The sequence below is a fragment of the Neofelis nebulosa genome, chromosome 15, assembly GCF_028018385.1.
Source record: "Neofelis nebulosa isolate mNeoNeb1 chromosome 15, mNeoNeb1.pri, whole genome shotgun sequence".
Lineage (NCBI taxonomy): Eukaryota > Metazoa > Chordata > Mammalia > Carnivora > Felidae > Neofelis > Neofelis nebulosa.
In genome coordinates, this window is record NC_080796.1 from 43,086,405 (window position 1) to 43,110,765 (window position 24,361).

Below are 24,361 nucleotides of genomic sequence, written 5' to 3' on the forward strand. Positions count from 1 at the left end.
TTTCTATTTTTAATTCAATAACCAATAACACCTTTTTTCTTTTTTCTCAAGTGGAGTGGGTCCATGGTAACTCCGTTCTAGTAACTCTGGAGGATTTCATAGTAAGTAAAAAACGGTAAGAGCATTTTTAGCTACTTTGCAGAGAAGTAATTTTGAACTAAAAAATATTATCTGTTGGAAAGTTATGACTCTATAATGTGCTGTAAACTGTCACTTGGCTAGTAGTTACCCATATAATAGTAAACATGTATCTTTGTAACTGTTAGTTTTGGAAGAATTGGTTTGGAATTGCAAGTAATGACAAGTAACACTGTTAATAACAATGAAAGTGCCGCAGATAAAACATAACATTAGGTTGCAAGTAGATTTTTAAAGGAATTTAAGAGTTTGCATTAAGATGATGCTTTTTACATAAATCTTAATATTTTGCTTTTCATTCCAGAAGTGAAAATTAAAACCTGAAACTAAACATGCTAAATAATCACACCAAATCATAAATAACATAATTGGAAATCTCAAAAATATCATAGACATAATTCCATAGCACAGATTCCACAATTTTCTTATAAATTATAAGTAGATAAAATTTATTAAAATAAGGATATACATAATTATCAAGATCAGTAATAATATTCCCTCCAAATCATCAATAATTGCAAGAATTTTATTAGTCCTTAGGACACAATCTTTTTTTTTTAATGTTTATTTTTGAGAGAGAGAGAGAGAGGGAGAGAGAGAGAGATCAGGGAAAGGGCAGAGTGAGAGACAGAAAGGATCCGAAGCAGGTTCCATGCTGACAGCAGAGAGCCCAATGCGGGGCTTAACTCAGATCATGACCTGAGCCGAATCAAGAGTCCGACACTTAACTGAACCACCCGGGTGTCCCCTTACGACCCAATCTTAAAGTAGTGTGACAGGTTATAAGATAAATGTTTTAAGTAGCAAAACTACTTCCTGCTACTCTTTGTGATACTGTAATTGCTAAGCTTTTTCAAAGTGTTCTGACCTTCAAATAACCATCTTAATATGAAATCAAGTCCATTTAAAGAAATTATCTATTGTCTTAAGTGGGCTTCAGTGAATAATATTGTTAAATGAAAATGGACATTCACCACATTGATTTTTAAAATACAATTCAATATAAAATAAAGGTTTTAAAAATGCAACAAAATAGGGGCGCCTGGGTGGTCAGTCGGTTAAGCGGCCGACTTCAGTTCAGGTCACGATCTCGTGGTCCGTGAGTTCGAGCCCCGCGTCAGGCTCTGGGCTGATGGCTCAGAGCCTGGAGACTGCTTCCGATTCTGTGTCTCCCTCTCTCTCTGCCCTCTCCCGTTCATGCTCTGTCTCTGTCTCAAAAATAAATAAATGTTAAAAAAATGCAACAAAATATAAAGAGTAGACTTAGTGGTAAGCTTCTTTACAAATATATATAACTATATATATATATATATATATATATATATATATATATATATATGTTTGTATATACAAATATATATAACTATATATATAGTCTGTGAATCTGATGTATATATAAAGAATATGTTCTGATCAGATTCACAGAGTAAACTTAAATATATGGCCAGTAGACAATGTATCTTTCCTCTATGAGACAAATTGTATGCTTTTCACAGGTCTTTAATTCTTCACCAGTCCGTGCATTTCTGGCATTTAATCTAAAAATCCAAAACAAGTTATGCTATTAATCGGTCAGTGTTCTAAATGCCTTTAGTGGTCTAGACATATGTTACATAAATATTTAATTGCCATCAATCCATCAACACTCTGAGGATGACAATAATTAAATTTTAATATTCTTATATGATTTTTAAAGATTTTGACTTTAAAGGAGCTCAAAAAAACCACTGTTCTGGGGAGAGAGGGTCGGTGGTGCAATTCTTTACCAAGCTGGGGAAGTGGGAATGAAGTGCTGTTTTTTGTGCTAACGTGACAGTCTTGTTACTGAAGCAAAGCAGCAGAGGCACTGGAGCATCCCAGTAAACAAATCTATACTCCCCAATTCCTTTTTCAGCCTGGAGGAAAAATTAACATATTTCAAAATTTATCTCATATTTAGAAACTCTTCTTGGGCACAAATGTAAGATAACCAGTATAATAAAGGCTTGAGAGCTAGAGAAAAATACATTTTTAATGAGTCAGAAATCTTTAGCAATTTAGAGAAAACATTTACATACAGTAAAAAATTATGCCTCAAATACATTCATTTCTAGCGGATCTTTAAAATCTCTCTTCTATATAATGCTCTAGGGCTAAAAAAGAATAAGTAGTCTAATTTAAATATTTCTTCTTATAAATGCTCAGTAAACCTTGACAGGTTAGTGAAAACTACACTAAAGTGTTACAATAAATTAAGTCAACAGATATCTATAGACACCTGCTAGATGCAAGGCATTCGGTTAGTAGCTATATATAAACACAAACTGCGACAACAAATGGGAATAAGGTGGGTCAGTTTAGAGCTAAACCTAGAGAATTAAGCACATGAGGAAACAGAAATAAACTGTTATTTTTATTCCATTTCAAATATTAGGTAAATAAAACTGTAAAAATACTAAATTACACTACCATGGTATAATGAACAGGAAAACACTTTGAAGGGTATAAAAAACCCATTCAGTGCAATTTATTATTAGAACTGATAATTTAAAACAACATTAATGGAACAACAGTATCCTCCAGGATATATCAACAGATAGGCTTTAAATAATTTGCAACAAAATGAAGTCAGTTAAACTTCATGACCACCAGACCATAGAATTAATTTAATCATTCAATTCAATATAATTAATTCAATATCATTCAATACCATTAATTAATTCAATCATTAATTCAATATAATTCAATGTTTACTACAGGCCAGGTACTTTTCTAGATGCCTGAAATACAGAAATAAAAAAAAAAACACAAAAATTCAAGCCCTCGTGAGCTTTCTTTTTTTCTTGATGAGTCTACTGACGGTTAGTATTTCATTTATCCTTTCAAAGAACCAGGTATTAGTTTCATTGATCTTTTCTAATGTTTTTTTTAAAGTCTTTATTTTCATTTATTTCCTCTCTGATCTTTACTATTTCCTTCCCTCTACTAACTTTGGACTTTGTTCTTTTTTCTAGTTCCTTTACACTTAGATTGTTTAATTTGAGACTTTCTGGTTTCTTGAGATAGGCCTGTATGTCTCCTCAGGCAAGGGCAATAAAAGCAAAAATCAACAAACAGGACTATGTCAAACCAAGAATCTTTTGCACAATGAAGGAAACCATCAACAAATTGAAAGACAACCTATGGAATGGAAGAAGATATTAGCATATGATATTAACAGATAAAAGACTGATACCCAAATTATATAAAGATCTCATACAACTCAATAACAAAAAAAAAATGTTTTTTAAAATGGGCAGAGGACCGCAATAGACATTTTTACAAAGAAGAAACGCAGATGGACAATAGGTATTTGAAAAGATGCTCAGTATTATGAATCATCAGGGAAATGAACATCAAAACAAGATATTTCAAAACTGTCAAAATGTCTATTATCAAAAAAAAAAAAAAACCCCAAGAAACAAGAAGTGTCGGTGAGGATGTGGATGAAAGGAAACCCTTGTGCTCTGTGCATGGGAATATAAATTGGTACAGCCGCTAACAGTATGGAGGTTCCTCAAAAAAATTAACAACAGAACTACCACACTGTCCAGCAATTCTGGATATTTACTGAAAGAAATATTTTTGGGTATTTATTCAAAGAAAATGAAAACACTAATTCAAAAAGATGTATGTACCCCTATATTCATTATGACAACAACCAAGATATGAAAGTGACCTAGGTGTCCATCGATGGATGAACGGATAAAGAAGATGTGGTGTGTATATATACAACAGAATATTACTCAGCCATAAAATGTATGAAATATGGCTATTTGTTGCAATATGGATAGACCTAGAGGGTATTGTGCTAGGTGAAATAAGAGAAAGACAAGTGCTGTATGATTTCACTTATATGCGGAATCTAAAAAAGCAAAACAGATGAACAAAACAAAACAAAACAGACACAGATTCACATATACAGAGAACAAACTGCTTGCTGCCAGAGGAAAAGGGGGTGGGAGCATGGGTGAGACAGGTAAAGGGATTCAGTACAAACTTCCAGTAATCAAATAAATAAGTCACAAGGATGTAAAGAACAGCATAGAGAATATAGTCATTAGTATTGTAATGACTCTGTATGGGGACAGATGGGGACTAGACCTATCATTATCATTTCATAATATATAAAAATACTGAATCTCTATCTTGCACATCTGCAACTAATATTGTATGTCAATTATAATTCAATAACAAAAAAATCTTTTGTGATGCTTAAATATTTAGTGGGGGAGAAGGGGAGTGAAAGCATGAAATAAAAAAAGGTAATACATTACGTAGCGTGTTAGAAGGTGATGAATGTTGGACAGTAAGATAGAATTGCATAAGGAAGGTTGGGGAGTTTGGGGCAAGGAACTTCCAATTTTAAACAGTGTGGTCAGGGCAGATATTATGATGAAGGTGACATCTGAGTCAAGACTTGAAAGCAGTGAGGAAGTAGGCCACATAGTTTATGGGAGAAGACGATCCCAGGAAAAGGGAGCCACCGGCATAAATAACGCCCTGGTGCAGGAGCACGCATGTAATCAGTAGGTCTGTAGGAAGCTCTGGGTATTGAGAGAAAATCCAGACAACCATGATGACCACTCTCATTTTAAAGTCACAACCTGCCATTTCCAACGTGCTCTGAATGATGCCAGACAATTCTGTTTTTTCTCGAGTCCATTCACTCTCTGACTTCGTAGTTTCTCCCTCCTTAAATACCCAACCACTTCTCCCATTCCCTCTCAGCTGATCGTGCTTCCTAATTACCTGTAAGAAAAACAAACAAACAAACAAACAAACAAACTGAAGCCATTAAGAGAGAAATTGTGCAAGCTCCAAGCAGCGCATGTGTCCAGCCCCTTCGCCTCGTCTTCTCCCTGTCTGTGCCTTCTGTCCCGCTGTGCATGAAGTAACTGCTCCTCACAACGACCAACTCCACTAACAATTTTTCCGCTTTCCCGAATATAGCTTTCTGTATCTACCAGATCATCCCACCAGGCTCCACACACGTTATTTCTCCCCTTGACCCCATTTACTTCTCTAGCCATGCCCATTTCTGCATTGCGCTTTACAGTAAATCTCAAAAGAGCTGTGAGTATTTTTATCTTCACTTCTTCTCCCATGCTTCAGCCACAATTTCTGCCTCACCATTTCAGCAAACTTGCGCTTGCTGAGGTCATCAGGTCTCCACATTACTGAATTCGCTGGTCAATTCCAGATCCTTATTTTTATTCACTTGTCACAAGACTTTGACAATGTTGATCCCTTCTTCTTTGGTATTCTTTCTCTACTGCTCTGAATTCTCTCCTACATCACTGATCACTCACTCTCCCTTGGCCTCCTTCACCATTGCCTTCTGCTATTTTCCAGTCCATGGGCCTCTTGCCATTTCTCTTTATAGCCACTCTTTTGATAATTTCACTTGGTCTCCAGTCTAATGACTTTAAGTTCTCTCCATGCTGATGACGCCCAAATTTCTATCTCTAGTATAATTTTCTCCTCTGCCTTACTTATCCATTTGCTAACCAATATCCTAGTTGGATGTCTAATAGACATCTCAAGCTTAATATGGCCCAAACTGAACTCATTCTTCTAACCAAAATATTTCCTGCCCATAATCTTCCCCATTTCAGTAGAATGACAGCTATTCTACCAGTTTCTTAGACAAGAAATCATGGAAACACCTGGGAGTCTTCTTTCTCGCATTTCATATTAAATCTTTCAGAATATCCACTGATTTTATCTTCAAAGTGGATCCATAATCTGACTTCAGCTGTTATCCTCTTTCCTGAGCCAGTTCTTAAATGCCATCACTTCTCACCAAGATTACAGCAACAGCTTTCCAAATCTTCCTCTCGGCTTCTATCTTTGACCACCTTTCAGGTAGTTGTTCAAATGCCACATATTCCATGAAAATCTACACTATTTTAAATTCCACCCTAACCCCCAATAGGACCCCCCTTCCTGTTCTATTTACTTTTCCATAGTACTTAATCATCTTTGAACACTCCACATAATTTATCTATTGTTTGTCCTCTACCTACTAAAAATAAAAGATTCACAAAGTCAGATAATTCTATTTTTCCTTGTTCTCCAATATATCTTAACACCCAGAACACTACCTCAAATATAGTAGACACTCAAGTTATACTGCTGACTTGAGAGAATACAGAATAATTAGATGACTGTTTCCAAAACTTTAGTGTATATATTGTTATGGCACCTCATTAATAATGTAGAGTCCTGGGTTTTAATCCAGGCATCTTGAACCAGACATTTTGAAGATAAGACTCAAGAATATCCATTTGTATTGGTAAACTGATGCTGATCATTTGAGACCCCATTTAGAGAAACACTTTTTAAAATACTAATTGAAATAAGTTAGCAAAGGATGCCATATATATATATATATATATATATATATATATATATATATATACCTTGTCCTGATAAGCTATCTCCCCTCGTGTATTTCTTCCTCCTGATAGTAAGTCTCCATATCTTTCCTATGCCACATTGTTTTATTATTTTTTCATGTTATGAAATAAGTGCATCATACAATTACCATCTCCCAACAATTCACATATCAAATGTTTCCAAATACTCCAAACCTATTGAATCTTTAGTAGTAATGCATATGTTGATCTTAGCTATAGATTACATACCATACATAAGTACCTTCATGCTTCCTTTAAGGATGTAGAAATTCATAGGATTCTATTACTTACGTTAAAAGCTTTCTAAAATCTTCCAAAATCGCTAGCTGACATAAAAGGAAGACATGGCTTTTGACTCACTCCTTTTTAAAAATTTTGTAAAGTTTATTTATTTTTGAGAGAGTGAGAGACAGAATGTGAGTGGGGGAGAGGCAGAGAGAGAGAGGGAGACACACAATCTGAAGCAGGCTCCAGGCTCTGAGCTGTCAGCACAGAGCCTGACATGGGGCTCGAACTCACAAACCATGAGATCATGACCTGAGCCAAAGTCAGACGCTTAACCCACTGAGCACTGGGTGCTCACCCTTTGACTCACTCCTTTTATTCAACATCTTGTAAGTCAGAGAAAGTGGGCCATAACACAAAGTATACAGAGTACACTGGATGTCACTGAATTTTCATTTCTACACCCTACACCGTTATGTGACTCCACGTTTAAGTTACAGACACCATTCGGTAACACTTGACAGTAACTTGACAGTTATTTGACAGTAACACTTGACTCCTACAAGTTTTGTATTATCCCTAAATTAGCGTCATTACAATCAATTTTATAAGCTCTTCCATCAAAACTGTCAAGACATTTTCATATCTATTCCTTATAACAAGGAGTCACTCAACAGTTTTTATTTATTTGACAATATTAATGTCTATCATGTATTAAATATTAGGATAAAAACAATGATCCTTGTCTTTACAGAGCTTACAACTCGAGAAAGCCAAACAAATTAACCTGGATTACAATCTAAGTTCATAGATCAGGTTCAACAAATGTTATTTTCATTTCTTCATAATTACTGTCCTTTACTCTCCCGCTCTTTGTTAAGCATCTATTACAATCCAAGTTATTTTTTTTTTCAGAAGTAAGAAATTAACATAGATATAGTGCTATTAAATAATCCACAGACTGTATTCAGGTTACACTGGTTTTTCTACTAATGTCTTGTTTTATTCCCAGGCTCTAATCTTATCTTTTCCATTTGTAACTCATCAGTCTTTCCTTGCCGCTGGTGATCTATACACTTCTGGAGAGTAGTGCTCAATCGTATTGTAGAATGCCCCTCAATGTGGGCTGTTCATGAAGACATGAAATCGTTTTCAGAGACCTAATAGTAAATAACTTAGAATGGCTGTAGCAAAGGCATCTGGACAGGTATTCCAGACAAAAGGGGAAGAAGGATTTTGTGTGCCAGGCTAGGGGTTTGAACTTTATCCTAAATATAGTAGGAAAAAGACAAGATTTGCTTTTCAGAAAGAACAATTGTTAATATAGAATGGAGGATAGCTTACGGTGGCTAAAAACAGTTATCAGTTATCCAACATAAGTCATTGACATTGAAATGAGAGAATAAAACAATCTAAGCAATATTTAGAAAGATCAATCAATGGAACATAGTAAACAACTGGAAACTGGATGCAAGAAAGGTCAGCAGTGAACACATGGGAAAAGAACACTCCTCATTATCTGGTTTAGGCAACACGGTAGCACTAGTTCCCAAAAGAAAGGATGCAGGAGGGACATGTATGTATGTACATGTACAGATGTATGTATGTATATGGGTGAGGTATGTGTATGTATGGGTGTGAGTATGTATATGTATATACACATAATCATGAAGATATATACTAGGCAAACACACACATGTATTTACATTTATGTGACTACACACAGTGACTCTGTGATAAAGATGTGCTGGGGACTTATCACATAAAGGTAATTAATGCAGTGTGGTCTTACATAAGAACCCCCAGGGAGATATCTGAGACGTCTAAGGATAAAGAGGGGACTATAACATTAGGGGAGAGGTGGGAGATAACTGTGACTCTAAAGGACACTGAAGAAATAGCCTAGAAAAAAAGGAGGGAAAAAATAGAAAGTATATCACAAATACAAAAATACGTATACAAGAAAGGTACATTAAAGAGGAATAGAGCAAGGATTCTTTTCATTATACCTGTAACAAAAGCTATCCTTTCAGGAGAAACCATAACACAAAGGATAATAATAGTGACATGAAAGAGACTCTGTTAAGAAAATATTAAGATACCTTAATGTGAGTGTCCTATTGGCATTTTTTTTTAAGAATCTGTTTAAAATTTTTATTTTGAAATAGTTTTAGGTTTACAGGAATGCAAAAACAGAATGGAGAGTTCCCACATAAACTTCACTTAACTTCCCCTAATGATAACATCTTACATAACCATGGCACATTTATCAAAAGCAAGAAATTGACATAGTTACAGTAGTTATAATACTACTAAATAATCTACAGACTATACTTAGGTTACAGTGGTTTTTCTACAACAGTCTTCTTTTTATTCCAGGATCTAATCCAGTCTTTTCCAGTTGTGGTTCATCAGTCTTTCTTTGGATCTAGATACTTTTGGAGAGTACTGCCCAATCATACTGTAGAATGCTCCTCAATGTGGGCTTGTCTGATGTACACTTATTATTAGATGGAGGTTATATATTTTGGCAAGAATACCATAGGGGTGATTGTATCCACAGTGACTCTCATCAGGGAGTTCATAATGTCAATTTATGTTACTACTGCTGGTGACATTAACCTTGATCATCTGGTTAAGGTGGGGTCTGCTGGGCTTCTCCACCATAAAGTTACAATTTTTCTGTGTACAATAATACCTTAGGGAAATGTGTCAATTGTTTTAAAATCTATAACAAATATGAAAAAACTAACCATCACATGGCAAGTGGACTTTCAAATAGTACTTACCAAATAAATGTTGGTCGAATAAATAAATAACTACATAACCATCCAGTGTTTTGCCATTACATGATAAATTTCTAATTTAAATTTTTAGAATTATTACACAATGAATTTTGAAATACGTGTTATAAATTAGTATCTGAAATTAAGTACTGAGTATACAGAAAGTTATTTTTATGGGCCCAAATCAGCTCTTTAAACATCATCTTATTTTACCTCATATTCCAACACTGTAATCTACTTATCAATCTTTGAAGTAGCACTTTGTCAAATGCTTTTAGAAAAATAAATATCAAGCTATATAATAGGTACTGAATTTTCCTTATGTATCATGGTAGTACATCTTCAGAGTACTTCTCAAGATTAGCTGAGCACGAACCCCCTCCCCCATCCCAACTACAAAGGATATATTTTTATCAAATCATAAATTTTCAGGTTTTCCCTCACAGCGATAGATGTGTTAGACCCTACAGTTGTTCAAGGTCCATCAAAAACTTTTTAAATGAATTTTAATTTAGTTTTCTGATAAGTATTCTCTTAATGAACTGGTATGAGAATTTTCTACTTATACCCACAAAAGTATGTTCCTTATATAAGGAAAATTTGATGGAATTGGTTGACATGTTTACCAGTAACACGAAATAGGTTACAAATGACATGAAATAGTGATCTCATCAGAAATGGATTGATCTTGAGGATTTTTACACTAATGTTATTATTTATATATTAAATATACACTTGTTATTGTATTCTTCGGTCATAAGGAAAAGTTTACTTTCATGAAGCAGAAATCCATCTCCCTAATCTTAGAGTCCTTATATATAATGTATGGCTGTTAATCACTGTAGTATGTAAATATCTTAGTCTTCAAAATCACTTTTTATAAGTAGTAACTTTGAAACACTGTACAGAGAAATTTTATTAATATTTATTTAGCACCAGCATTAACAAGATCCTATGCAAGCAACTACACATACAGAATTGAGTCACATATGGGTCCTAGTACTGGAGTAGCTCACAATCTATACAGAAAATTGATATGTAAACTAAAAAGAGAATTATTAGAAATGCCAATATAAAAATATACCTACAAGTATCATCTTTGATTTTGCATTTCCCTCTACTCTTGTCAGCCCATCAGCAAGAACTGGCAATTCCACCTCCCAAACATAACCAAACCCTGCTCTGTTTTGCTTTGTCTTTTCTACTACCTTCCTCATCCAATCCACCATCACTTCTCTCCTGAACAATTGCAACAGACCCATGTAGAGACCCACCTCTCTCTCCTCTAATCCATTACAGCACAATCTGGGCAATCTTTATAAAATACAAATCAGATCCAGTCACACCCCAGCTAAAGCTTTCCAACAGCATATTGCTTTGTTTAGAATATAATGTAACAAGGGATGCCTAGGTGGCTTAGTCAGTTGGATGTTCTGACTTCAGCTTAGGTTATGATCTCACCATTTGTGGGTTTGAACCCCCTGTCAGGCTCTGTGCTGACAGCTCAGAGCCTGGAGCCTGCTTCGGATTCTCTCTCTCTCTCTCTCTCTCTCTGCTCCTCCCCCACTCAGGCTATGTTTCTCTCAAAAAAGAATAAACATTTAAAAATGTTTTTTAAAAAGAATCTACTGTAACTCATGCCTTTAAAGTCCTACAAGATCTGTGTCCCCTTTCTGCTCTTCTAACCTAAGCTGATGCAACTTTCTTTCTTGCCCACAGTTGATTTAATTATGATCCTAGGAAATGCCGAGTTCTTTTCCCTCCTTGGGGTCTTTGCAATAGCAATTTCCTCTACCCGAAATGATGTTCCTCTTTTGATATTCTCAAAACTAATTCCCTTCTTCAGATTTCTCTTAAGTATCGCCTTTTCAGTAAAGCCTTTTCTGAACCTCTGGTCTAAAATTAGGCACCCAATCAATATCTCATACCCTCTAAACTTACCACTTGCTGACATTTTTCCTTTTTATTTGTTGTATGTTAACCCATTCCCTTCACTAGAAATCACAACTCCATGAAAGCGGGTTACACAGCTCTGAATCTCAAGTGCTTGGAGGAGCAGGACCCAACAAGAACAACAACAAGAACAACAACAACAACAACAAACGATGCTCAGACTTAACTGTTAAAGTGAATAAACAAACAAAATGTTTTCAAAGTAATACAGGCACAGAGAAAGGAGTGCAGACCTAGTGAGCTGGAGGAAAATCAGGGAAAGCTTTAAAGAGGTGAAGGAAAACACAGTAAGAGGGAAATTACAGTAACATAGACTAAATGCTGTAACTCTGGTATGAACAAAAGCTCTAAGGGAACAGAACGGATGTAAGGGTAAATGTTGATTTGGATAAGGGCTGATGTTTGAGAAGACTATGGAAGAATGACAATGGATTAATACTGGCTGTATGGTACAGCATATACAAAACCTTACTCCGTGAAAGGTGTATTTGAAGGGATATTCAAGGTATTTGGAGAGTCCATTAGTATAAGAAACTGGGGAAGGATTTAAAGCTTAGAGAGAGACCAAGCACCTTACCATGTGTGATACTCTGAGAAAGTGGCACACCAGGGTACAAACCCAGATCTACTGCATTCCAGAGCATTCCAGAGTCAATGCTATTAACAATGGGGTAGGCATGTCATTACACATGGTGGTGAGACCAGGAACTCAGAGCCAAAGAATGAATGCAATGTATTTACCTGAAAACTTGAGTTTAATTGAAGATGAAGGGAGGAGAAGGGTACTTTAACCAGTAATTTATTTAAAACATTTTCACTTTAAAATAAACACAGCTATACTGTGGTATAGAATGCACAATGTATATAAACGTCTCTGAAAAATACAAAATGGCTTTATTAAATGTGCTTTTTCAATGGTCTCTGATAGTCACATTCCTATTCTTTTCAAAAACATGTGTTCTCTTCTACCGCAAGGGGCACTTTGTTGGATGGAAAAGTTTAAAAAAGACACATTTGTATTGTCCTATGAAAGGCAGGAAAGGGTTTTGGAAGAACACCAAAAGAGCCTTTTCCAATTTGAATCTTTCCTATCATTTTCCTCTCTGATAAAGGTAGAATATGAGCAAGCAAGATTATTTTAGGAAAAAAAATATATCTATGCTTGAGCTCCTTACTTATTATATACATTTCTTAACAGAAATATAGGTTGCCATCTAAAAAAGGGCCTATATCATGGAGATCCCATAAGTCTGTGGCTGTATACTAGGCTCTTGGGTCAACACACCAAATTCAGTCATGGTCTTTAGCCAGGAAAAGTGTATAATAAAATGAGCAGAAAAAACTTTAGTTCCAGTGACCTTTATAACGAACAATATACACAAGAAAATAATTTCCTTTACTGTGTTAGTATAATATGAGATAAAGGTAAGAGTCCTAAAAATAATGGCTTAAATCTCGGTAAAAGCTGTTAGCTACAGAAACATGGTGATGTCAGAATGGTGGATTTAAGAAGCTGTTTCTGGGATTCCTTCCAAATCCATTATCTAAAGAGGAATTTATCCAAATGGAACCTACTATCATCCGTCTAAGCTATGTTTATTTCATGATATCAAGGAATGTTAGAGTCGAAAGGTATCTCAAACTTAGTGACCTTTTACTCTAACTCATCTTACAGATGCAGAAACTGAGGTCTCAAAAGGTTAAGAAGTCAACTGTCAGTGAAAACAGTCCAATAGAAACAAGCTGATCTGGAAACAAATATATATATATACACACACACACACACACACACATATATATGTATATATACATATATACGTATATATATATATATACACACACGTATATATGTGTGTATATATATATATATATAAATGTTTTTATACAGTACTTAGATAATTCAAATAATAGTGCCTTAAATAATTAAGTTTAAATAATAAAGCAAACCACCAGAACATTCCCTTCCTTAGAAGGTCCTTCCTTGAGTGCCCCTCTCTCTCCACAGAAAAGACCACAATTGCTTCAGGTTGTCCTCTCCTTGTCTGCCTTTATAGTTTTACCACACAAATGTCTCCCTAAATAATATACTATGTAATTTTTCTTCCTGTTAAATATTACATTAAAAGACTCATCATAGTAATTCTTTAGTGATTTTTTTCATTTAACTCATTTTCAGTTTTGCTGCAGCTTAATTTTCCTACTGTACAATGTTTGTACGATTTGTTCATTTTAACACTGATGAACATCTGAGATTACTGCCAGTATTTTGCTTTTTACAAGCAATGTCAGTAAATGATTTCTGGTGCAAGACTTAGAGTGAAATTTCTAAGAAATTTGCACATTTAACTTTAAATGGTAGTGCCACAGTGTTTTCTAAATTATTTGTGCAAATTTATACCCCCATGAACAGTTAAAACTTGGTCCCTTGCTCTGTGCCTTTGCCAAATTTTGAGATTCTGTTTTTGTTTTTTGTTTTTGTTAAATTTGGCCAATCTGGTGAGTATATGGTGAAATTTCATTGTGTTTTCTTATGTGATGTTCTCTGACCCCAAATGAGGCTGGATACCTTGCACACTTTTATCGGCCATTCAGGTGTCTCCATTTGCATGTGCTAACTCAAGTCTTCTGTACAACTCTATTGGATGAATATGTCTGTTCCTGCTTATTTTGTTTTCTCTTGAATTCTAGATTCTATGTCCTTGTGTGGTTTGTATTTATTACAAATATGGTGTCTTTTGGTAATCAAAGTTTTTCATTTTGATAAAGTCAAACTTATTAAGCTATTCCTTCATGTCTTAAGAAACCTGTCTCTCTCTTCAAAGAAATAAAAGTAATGTCAGTTTAGTGTCTTCTAAATCTTTTTTTTTTTTTTTTGGCTAAATTATATATGCTAGGGATTCCAAAGGTAATAGCTAACACCTTTTTCAGAGGTAGTATTTAATATTAAGTATGAAGTTTGTTGAAATTGCTTTCAATCATGCCTCTTTTTTAGTTTTTATCAGGAATTTTATGAAAAATTTCTGCATCTGTTGAGATGATCTAATGATTTTTCTAATAATAGGCTAATGTAGGAAATTACATTCATAGATTTCCTAATATGCAATGGCCGTTTAATTTCTGGAATAAATGAAAGCTGCTCATAAAGTAGTATCCTTTTAATACATTGCTAGAATTGGCTGCAAATATTTTGCTTAAATGTTTCCATTTGTGATTGTGAGTGAGGCTCACCTATAAGGTTCTTTTCTCATGCTGTTTTAGGATCTGGAATCAGGATGATCTTAGCCACACAAAATAAATTGAAGAGAATCTCCCTTTTTCCATAATCAAAATGGGAAATTTTTGGAATCTGAATCGAAACCATTTGATTCTTGAACATGTGGAAGAATTTGCCTGTGTTATACAGTTAACATCGTTTTAATTTAATCCACATTATTTACCATTTATTTTGTTCTTCCTTTCTTCTTGCATCTCAGACCTTCCATCTTGGATCTGAGAAAACTTTCTTTCTCCCTGAAGTACTTTCTTAAAGTATTCCCTTAAGATTTCTTTCTGCTGTCTGGTATAGCAGTCAGAGTTCAATCAGAGAAGCAGAACCAGTAGGAGATACACAGGAGATATAATGATAAATAGACAAACACAAATACACATACACAGGTGAGATTTATTACCGGGAATTGGTTTACATGATAATAGGGGCTAGCTAAGCAAGTCTGAAATTCATAAGACAAGCATCAGGAAGGAAAAATCATGAGCAGGCTAAACCCATAGAAGCCAAAGCTCTCATCCACGGATAGGATTTCTTCTCTGTCCCAGGGAAACCTCAGTTCTGAGTTTAAGGTCTTCCAATTGATTCAGACAGACCTACCTAAATTATCTAGAATAATCTTCCTTATTTAAAGTCAAATGATAAGGAGTTTTAATTATATACATATATATACATATTTATATATGTGTGTGTGTATATATATATACATATATATGTATATATATATATATGTGTGTGTGTGTGTATATATATATATATATATATATACACACACATATATATATATATATATACATATATATATATATATATATGTATATATATATATATATACCTTCACGGCAGCACCAAGATTGGCATTTGCACTTGATTAAGTAAGTGGGGATTTTGGCGGAACAAAGAAGACACATCAATAAAGTCAACACAAGGAGCAAACTCAGGTTTTTTGGGGGGAGGGGCAGGGTCAGGTGGGGTGGGGAATGTTTTTATATCACTCCTATAATTAAGATATATTTTTTTAATTTTTTTTACATTTATTTATTTTTGAGAGACAGAGAGAGACAGTGTGAGCAGGGGACGGGAAGAGAGAGACAGGGAGACACAGAATCAGAAGCAGGCTCCAGGCCCTGAGCTATCAGCACAGAGCCTGATGCTGGGCTCAAACCCATGAATCATGAGATCTGACCTGGGCCGAAGTCAGACGCTTAACTGACTGAGCCACCCAGGTGCCCCAAAATGTATTTTAGTCAGCATAGGATTCTAGGTATTTTTTCTCCACATGCTGAAGATACAGTAGTATCTTCTGGATTACTAATGTGAACTCAGCTGTCACTATGTTGCTCCCTGAAGGTAATCTATCTTGCCCATCTTGTTATTTTAAAAATTTTCCATTTTTACTTAATGTTTTAGAGCTGAATATATGGTGTAGTTATAGATTTCTTTTTATTTATTCAGTTTGGATATGCTGGACTTCTTAAATTTATACAACGGTATATTTTATTGGTATGGGCATTGTCCTTTGAACTACTCGCTCTCCTCCATTTTCTGTCCTCTCCTTTTATAGTTTATTCCAATGGCTTTTGACACTTTCATTCTACCCTTCATGCCTATTAACCTCTCATATTTTCTATTTCTTCATTCTTCTGCATTATCTTCTGGATAATTTCTTTTTCAGATATATCTTCCAGGTTAGTAAATCTCTCTTCAGTTAGATCTGATCTGCTGTTCAACCCATCAATTTCCATCAATTTCAGTTACATACTTCCTACCAGAATTTTATTAGCTACAGTCTTTTTCATGTTTTCATTTTATTTTTGAGGGACAGAGAGAGACAGAGCATGAGCAGGGGAGGGGCACAGAGAGAGGGAGATACAGAATACAAAGCAGGCTCCAGGATCTGAGCTGTCAGCACAGAGCCCAATGCAGAGCTCAAACTCACAGATTGTGAGATACTGACCTGAGCTGAAGTCGGATGCTTAACCAACTGAGCCACCCAGGCTCCCCTATAAGCTACAGTCTTAAAAACTGGCTTCACATTAATATTTTTATATCCTGAACATTTTTTTAGTGTTTGTTTATTTTTGAGAGAGAGAAAGACAGAGCATGAGTGCTGGAGGGGCAGAGAGAAACAGAAACACAGAATCCAAAGCAGGCTCGAGGCTCTGAGCTGTCAGCATAGAGCCTGACATGGGGCTTGAACTCATGAACCATGAGATCATGACCTAAGCCAAAGTTGGTCGCTTAATTGAATCACCCAGGAGCCCCTATATACTGAACATTTCTAAGCTTGTCTTCTATTCCTCTGAACATCTTATTTTTTTTTTTTACTTTTTAATGTTTGTTTGTTTGTTTATTTATTTATTTATTTACTTACTTACTTATTTTGAGAGAAAGAGCATGAGTGGGGGAGGGACAGAGAATCCAAAGCAGACTCCAGGCTCTGAGCTGTCAGCACAGAGCCCAATGTGGGGCTCAAACTCATGTACCACAAGATCATAACCTGAGCCAAAATCAGACACTTAACCAACTGACCCACCAAGGCACCCCTAATTCCTTTGAACATTTTAAGCATAGTTATTTTACATTCTAATTTTGATAATTCCAATATTTAAAATCTTTGTAAGTCAATTTTGGGCCTCTGTTTCTGCTAGTTCTTGCTCATGATTTTTTTTCCTTGTATGTTTATAATTTCTAACGGTGAAATTTATCTTTGGAATTTTAGCTGGGAGAATTCCTTGATACCTGGGTTCCTCAAGAGAAGATGTGTGTTTGCTTCTGCCTAGGGCCTGACAGTGCTAACAATTTAGGATCACTGTAAACTTGGCTTGAGTTGTATCAGACCAAATCAGAAATTATTAATTCAGACTTCAAATTTCTGTACAGGCTGGTGTGTTTACTTTTCAGCAGCACCTTTTCCTCCCCTCCACTCAGTACCAGTGCTTTGGAGGTACAATCACCAGGAAATGAATAAAGGGAAGGAGCAGTTTGATTTCTTGTTTACTTTTACACTCAGTCATCCCAGATTTGTGGGAGTAGGGTCTCCTGTTACACTTTTCAACTTGGGAAGTAAGCACTAGGCTTTGTCTCCTGTTCCACACCACAAAACAGTTTTTTAAATACTGCATTTAAAATTGTTTCAGTACGTAAGTTACCTCCGAATCCTTCCCGGCCGTATTATCTGAAATAATAGTCTACTTTAACTCTTAACTTAAAATTATATGCTGCTCTCCTGGACCCATGTTCTCTCAATTTTGATGCATAAGCACTGCTAAATAGAGAGCCGGAGGAGTCCTTGACCTATGATGGATCACAAATTCATAATAATGAATAGCAATCATTTATACCTAATGAATATTTTTATATTCTTTCAAAAAGAGCAATAGTCTCTTTGTGGCTTCATCTATGTTGGTAATTTTTTACCAATTGATTTCTATTTTTGTTTCTTTTCTTTCCCCCCAAGTTTTAGTAAAGTGTAATTGGTAATCAAAAAACTGAACATAACTAATGGAGAAAATGTGTTAAGTTTGGACATATGTATACACTTTGCTACAATCACCACAATCAAGGTAATAAAAATATCCAACAGTTCCGAAAGTTTCCTTGCGTTCCTTTGGGGTGTGTGTGTGTGTGTGTGTGTGTGTGTGTGTAAGAACACTACCATGAGATAGACTTTTAATAGACTAGAATTAGGCACTATGTTGTACAGTGAATCTCTGGAACTTATTCATCTTTAGAAGTTTGTGAAACTGTCAATAGGAATCTTTTAAATCCCCAAACTTCAAGTATCATTTTCTCAAGGGTCATAAAAGGGTATCAAGTTTGAGAACATGGTCAATTGGTGCATGTAAACTATCTAAGTTGTGTATATAATGGGTTCTATTTTAATTGACCACTTTAGTATTCTACATTTAGCCTTTTTGACCAAGTTATATTTAAAAATAATCCTGCATAGATTTATACTTTATTAATGTAATGGCTCTAAAATGAGGCAGACACTAAGATTTAATAAGCTTCTACAAAGTGTTGTGCACTTTGCTGGGAGTATACATGTATCAGTTCACATAAACTTTACCACAACCCTGTGAGATACGGGGTATTTCTATTTTAAAGAAAAAGAGACAGATACTTATGAGCAAACAGCTATTACATGAGAAAGCCAAGATTTAACCCAACTCTACCTGATTCCTAAAAATATGAGCTTATTGTAAGTATACAAAAATTACTCTATGTGAATTATTTTTTTTTTTTTTTTAAATTTTTTTTTTTTTTTTCAACATTTATTTATTTTTGGGACAGAGAGAGACAGAGCATGAACGGGGGAGGGGCAGAGAGAGAGGGAGACACAGAATCGGAAACAGGCTCCAGGCTCTGAGCCATCAGCCCAGAGCCTGACGCGGGGCTCGAACTCACGGAGTGCGAGATCGTGACCTGGCTGAAGTCGGACGCCCAACCGACTGCGCCACCCAGGCGCCCCTACGTGAATTATAACTAATGAAAAGATTTTGGTTACAGTCTTATGGCCAAAGGTTACGTCATAAGTTAGATATTCTATCTACCCGTTCAATTCTTGACCCCCATATGAATTGATCTTCACAATTCAGAGTTGACAATGGGAAGTAGTACTATCTCTCCTTGACAGATGAAACTACAAAAAGGGTATCACTATTTAACTCCACAAACACGCACTGGATGACTGGTTTAGGACAGCATTGTGCTGTACGCTTCAGCGTTTAGAAAGACCATCACTTGATCCTTCTACAACCTTGGGAAGTAATTCAATCTATATTGGAGCCCTCTAGTGACAGAGCACCAAAAGTAACCCACTCCATCTTCAGAAATTCGTAAGACATCTTTGATCCTAAAAGCTATCAAAGCTGCTTCTGCCTCTTTTAGGTATTGGGTAAACGTAACCCTTTCTTTAAGGTAAACCTAAACCTTCACATATGAGAAGATAGTTATAGCCCCCGCCCCCCCCCCCAGAGTATTTTCTAATTATTGTTTAAAACTTCCTCAGAATATGGATAATAGTATTGGTTTTGTCACCATCAAATTAAATTGCTTACTTAATTTGAAGCTTATCTCAAATTACATGGGATCTTTTCTCTTAACAGTCCAAAGGATTCTATTAGATTTTCAGTTTCAGCTATTGAATTTTTACTCATGCTTGTATCCTGGTCCTGAGCAGTTTATGGCACTTTATTGGTCTTCATTAAACGATGAATTCACACAGGTAACTTGACATTTAAATTATCATGTGGAATAAGAAAATAAAGTGTTTAGAGCTTAATTTAAATTATGTAAACAGAAATTGAGAGGAGCCTCAACTGAGAGACTTGCTATGATCACACACAGGAATGAAAGAATGAGTACATATAAACGTTCTCAATTCTGATGTTAAGCTACTGCTTTTTGAAATTGTGACTAGATTTTCTGAGCTAAAAATTGGGATACACAGTATGATGATGACCTTTTTTTCTGAATTTTTGAATTTATAATTATGAAGTCTGTTTTTCTAAGCTGAGTTACATTAGGACTGTCCTACAAAAATAGTTTGCTTACCCTCATCAATCTACCATACCAAACCAACTCCTAATTGCTCACATGAAACTAGTCGGGCTGGTTTTGTAACTGTGAATGAATCTCTTTCACAGACCGTCAGATTAGTACCCTGGAGGAGACTTTTTTTTTAATAACAAAGTTACTATTACTTAACTTTCTAGAGTGCCATGCCATAGGTAACTGTAGAGTTAACAAAAGAAAGAACAATTTCTTGTAATTCTAGAACAGTATTATTCAGAGTTTTGACAAACTTTTGATAAAAGTGATAAAAACGTGCCACGCATTTGTTACATTTCTGTCATCTTCTGTTACAGAAGGAAATATGGAGGCCCACTCTTACCTGCTTGAAAAGTTGGAGGTTAACTGCAGTTTCCAAGAACTGTTTCATCAGACTTGAACGATGCTTTACAAAACTCTCCTCACAGAAAGTGATGGGCTCCCCCTACAAAGAAATAAAGATTTTTTGGTTTCAAAAGAAAGTCAGCAGAGAGAACCAGTCTCTCTAAAGAGGTAGATGGAGAGTCACAGAGGAAATGTAAGACACAGAATCAACCTCAAGGTGCTGAAAGTCTAAAGGGAGTCAAACAGACCCTTAGACATAATAGCTGAATTTCAGCCTCATAAAAATATTCCTCTACTGATAAGCTTCTACGAGAGCTTCCTAATCAAGGATCCCTGGGGTCTTAAAATTGCTCAGTTTCACTTCCTCAGAGTAAGAATGAATCACCTAAAAACAAAGGTTTAATATTATTAGATTGAATTATGAGTATTAAAAATAGCATGCATAGCTGAAAAGAGTATGCAATTGTAATTTTATCCTTATTAGAAAACACCTTCGGGGGGCCTGGGTGGCTCAGTCAGTTAAGCGTCCAATTTTGGCTCAGGTCATGATCTCACAGTTCTTGAGTTTGAGCCCCGCATGAGGCTGTGTGCTGACAGCTCAGAGCCTGGAGTCTGTTTCAGATTCTGTGTCTCCCTCTCTCTCTCTGCCCCTCCCCAACTCATGGTCTCTCTCTCTCTCTCTCTCTCTCACTCTGTCTCTAAAATAAATAAACACGGAAAAAAAGAGAAAAAGAAAACACTCTTGCTATAAAAATTACTGCATGATTTTTGCCATTTATATTTGATCATTAATTTCTTTTTAAATTAATTACAAGTTCTTACAGTAACATTCTCTTCGTGATTGCAAACACAATTCTGATTGAATACTTTCTAGAATAAGTCTCACTTTGTACCTGCCTCAATTTACCCTATTTTTTTTAAGTAATCGTAACTTTGCAAGTGTCTTGTGGTAGCTTATGCTCCCTTAGCTGCTCCTCCTCCAAATTATCAAGAACTTAAATTCTCAATACAGATTCCACTCATTCCATCTATTCCCATGCATGACCTCGAAAACTGTCACTTACTGGCTGATCCCTACCACCTGCTACTTCCTCAGTAGCCTGAATGGTCTTCTTGCCAGTTCAATACGTGTGAAGATAAGTGGCTAAATTATATGACCCAAATGAAAACAGAGATAATCCATTATCAATGTTAATACAATGATCCACTCATTATAATGAATCCTGTAGCAATCTCTATGTTGCAATAAAAAAAAAAAAAAAAAAAAAGTGAGCCTGTTCACCTTCTAACAGACCTTAGAAAAAAGATTAATTATAATTTAACTTTAAGGACAACTCAATGCCTTGATTATAGGTATCTGTAAGTAAAATTCTGAAAATTGGCTCCTGTATGAACAAAATAATGAAACTAATAATCTAACAGTAATTCAACTGTTACCACTGTCTGATGGAAACTAATGACACTATAGATTGGCACTGTTCAATACACTAGCCACTAGTCACATGTAGCTATTTAAATTTAAATTACTAAAATTAAACAAAACTAAAAATTCAGTTCCTCATTCACACTGGCCACATCTGAAATGTTCAACTGTCACAAGTGTTCTGTGGATCCTCTTAGGTAGCACAAATACAGAACACCGATCACAACAAGTCTTCTGACACAGCACTGCTACAGAAGACAATATATAAAATTCAAACAAATTATTAAAGAAGACAATTTAATAATCTATTAATTGTTGTCATCTACCATCAGCTGCCAGCCAACACCTCATAATAAAACTGCAATTATGCATTTTGATACTGACTACTGCCAGCCTTAAGTGCTATGGGAAGATTTTAAATGATATATTTTAAAAACTTGATTAACTTATATAAATATACTTTGGATAATCAAAAATCACTGTATTTGCCACTATCACAGAACTCACCACTTAGAATCTAACAGAGGGGGGGAAAACAACAAACAGGCAATCCTGTTAAAGATAAAGGTCTATTGTTTTTGCTTCCCTGGTATCAGCATCATAATCTAGTTACACTGGGAGACAAATAAATGTTTCTATAAGTCAATAAACAAAATAGCAAGTGAGCTAAACTTTGCTCCATAGGACTTATTTTCTTTTCAAAAGTAAATACAAATTACAAAAAATCAAATCATTTCTTAATGGCAATGCCAACTACAACACTATTATTACAAAGTGATCAGTACTATTGACAACGTTAGTTTTTATTGCACAGATTTCCCCCCAAACATGTGAGCTATATTTTATTAGTATCTACAATGTGTCCAAAAGTTGTCATTAACACTGCAGAACAGCCTTCAATTCAAATACAAAGGTCTATCTTCAATTGAAATACTTGTCAATTTAAAAATAAAATTCTATCTCTAACTGAACAGTTTAGACTTCCGATGTTACAATCAAGCATTTCTTTTGATTGGAAAGAATGGAGGGCAGGGGGATGGAGAATCTCAAGGTAAGGGAAAATGGATGTGAGCAAAGTCTACCTGAGCTTTCTCAAGAATTGGGCATAACATGGTCTTTAGCCAATGTGAATTATTCGGGAAGAACCCTGTCCTTATTAATCTTCTAGCAACTGCTTTCAATCTTTCAAGAGAAAGTTCAGATGTGCTGTCCATCCATTTTTGATAACACCAATCATGGTAAAAGCTTTGAACTTAACCTTCAAATGATGAACACAGCCTGTTCACTAAGAATCTCTGATAACAACAAAGAAGAAAAGCCCTGATGCATATTAGAATTTTCTCTCAGGAGAAAGAAAAATAAGTCTTGATTAACAATGCTCTAAATTTTTGCAATATTAATACACAGGAGTCTCAATTATTGTCCTACTGGGATGTATGCTATCAAACAGATTATAAATAACTCCCCAGTAGGAGTTCTTTTAAATCCAGGTCAGGTTGAGTGGTGGCATGATAAGGAACTCTGCTTAGGATCTTCTGATTTATTTTTTATCTGATTAAAAATCAGGATTAGGATTGAGTGTTTTAAACCTTTCTTGTTCTAAGTAGAGTGACTATGTCTGGATTTTCCCAGTTAATTCCCAGTTTACTGAAGTATAAGAGATTTAATTTAGAAGTTCCTGTGGCTTCCCAGAGGAAATCTGAGCTGGTTTGGAAAACTAATGGACGCTTTATGAAACAAAGATGCAAAATATAGTCTTGAGAGAGGCAGACAAAAAGTGGGTAGTGTGTTTGGGATGGGTGTGAATTAGAGACAGTACCAGATGATGATAATAAATGACTGGTTGAGGCATAGTGGCTAATGGATATGAACTACACAAAGTACCAGACAGAAACAAAAGGTAGATTAAGCCATACTGAAAAAGGTCTATGACATATTCGGAAGTTATTTTCTTAAAGACATCAAGAAGCTCACAACAGTATCTACTCAATAAAGTGACAAGACTGTATGTTTTAGAAAATAAATAGGCAAGAGGAAATAATGGAAACAGGCAGACCAATTAACAGTGTGATATAAATCAGCCAAGAAAAGATGAACGAGGCAGCAGAAAGGAAAAGTGATGACAACCATTAGCTAACACTTATAGGAGACTTATTTACTATTACTGAGAGTAATAATAATAACTAATGTTTGCATAATGCTTATTATGGGCCAAGTACTGTTGTAAGCA

The 24,361-nt window shown here is 35.3% G+C and overlaps 1 protein-coding gene across 2 annotated transcripts in view; it reads right to left on the reverse strand.

The window, feature by feature from the left end:
• Nucleotides 1-24,361, reverse strand: part of DENND1B (DENN domain containing 1B) — a 267,771-nt gene that overhangs the window by 49,926 nt on the left and 193,484 nt on the right. For both annotated transcript variants that reach the window (XM_058700921.1, XM_058700920.1), the window contains one exon: nt 20,707-20,808. In XM_058700921.1, coding sequence (XP_058556904.1) covers nt 20,707-20,808 — 102 coding nt within the window. The remainder of the gene's footprint in view (nt 1-20,706; nt 20,809-24,361) is intronic.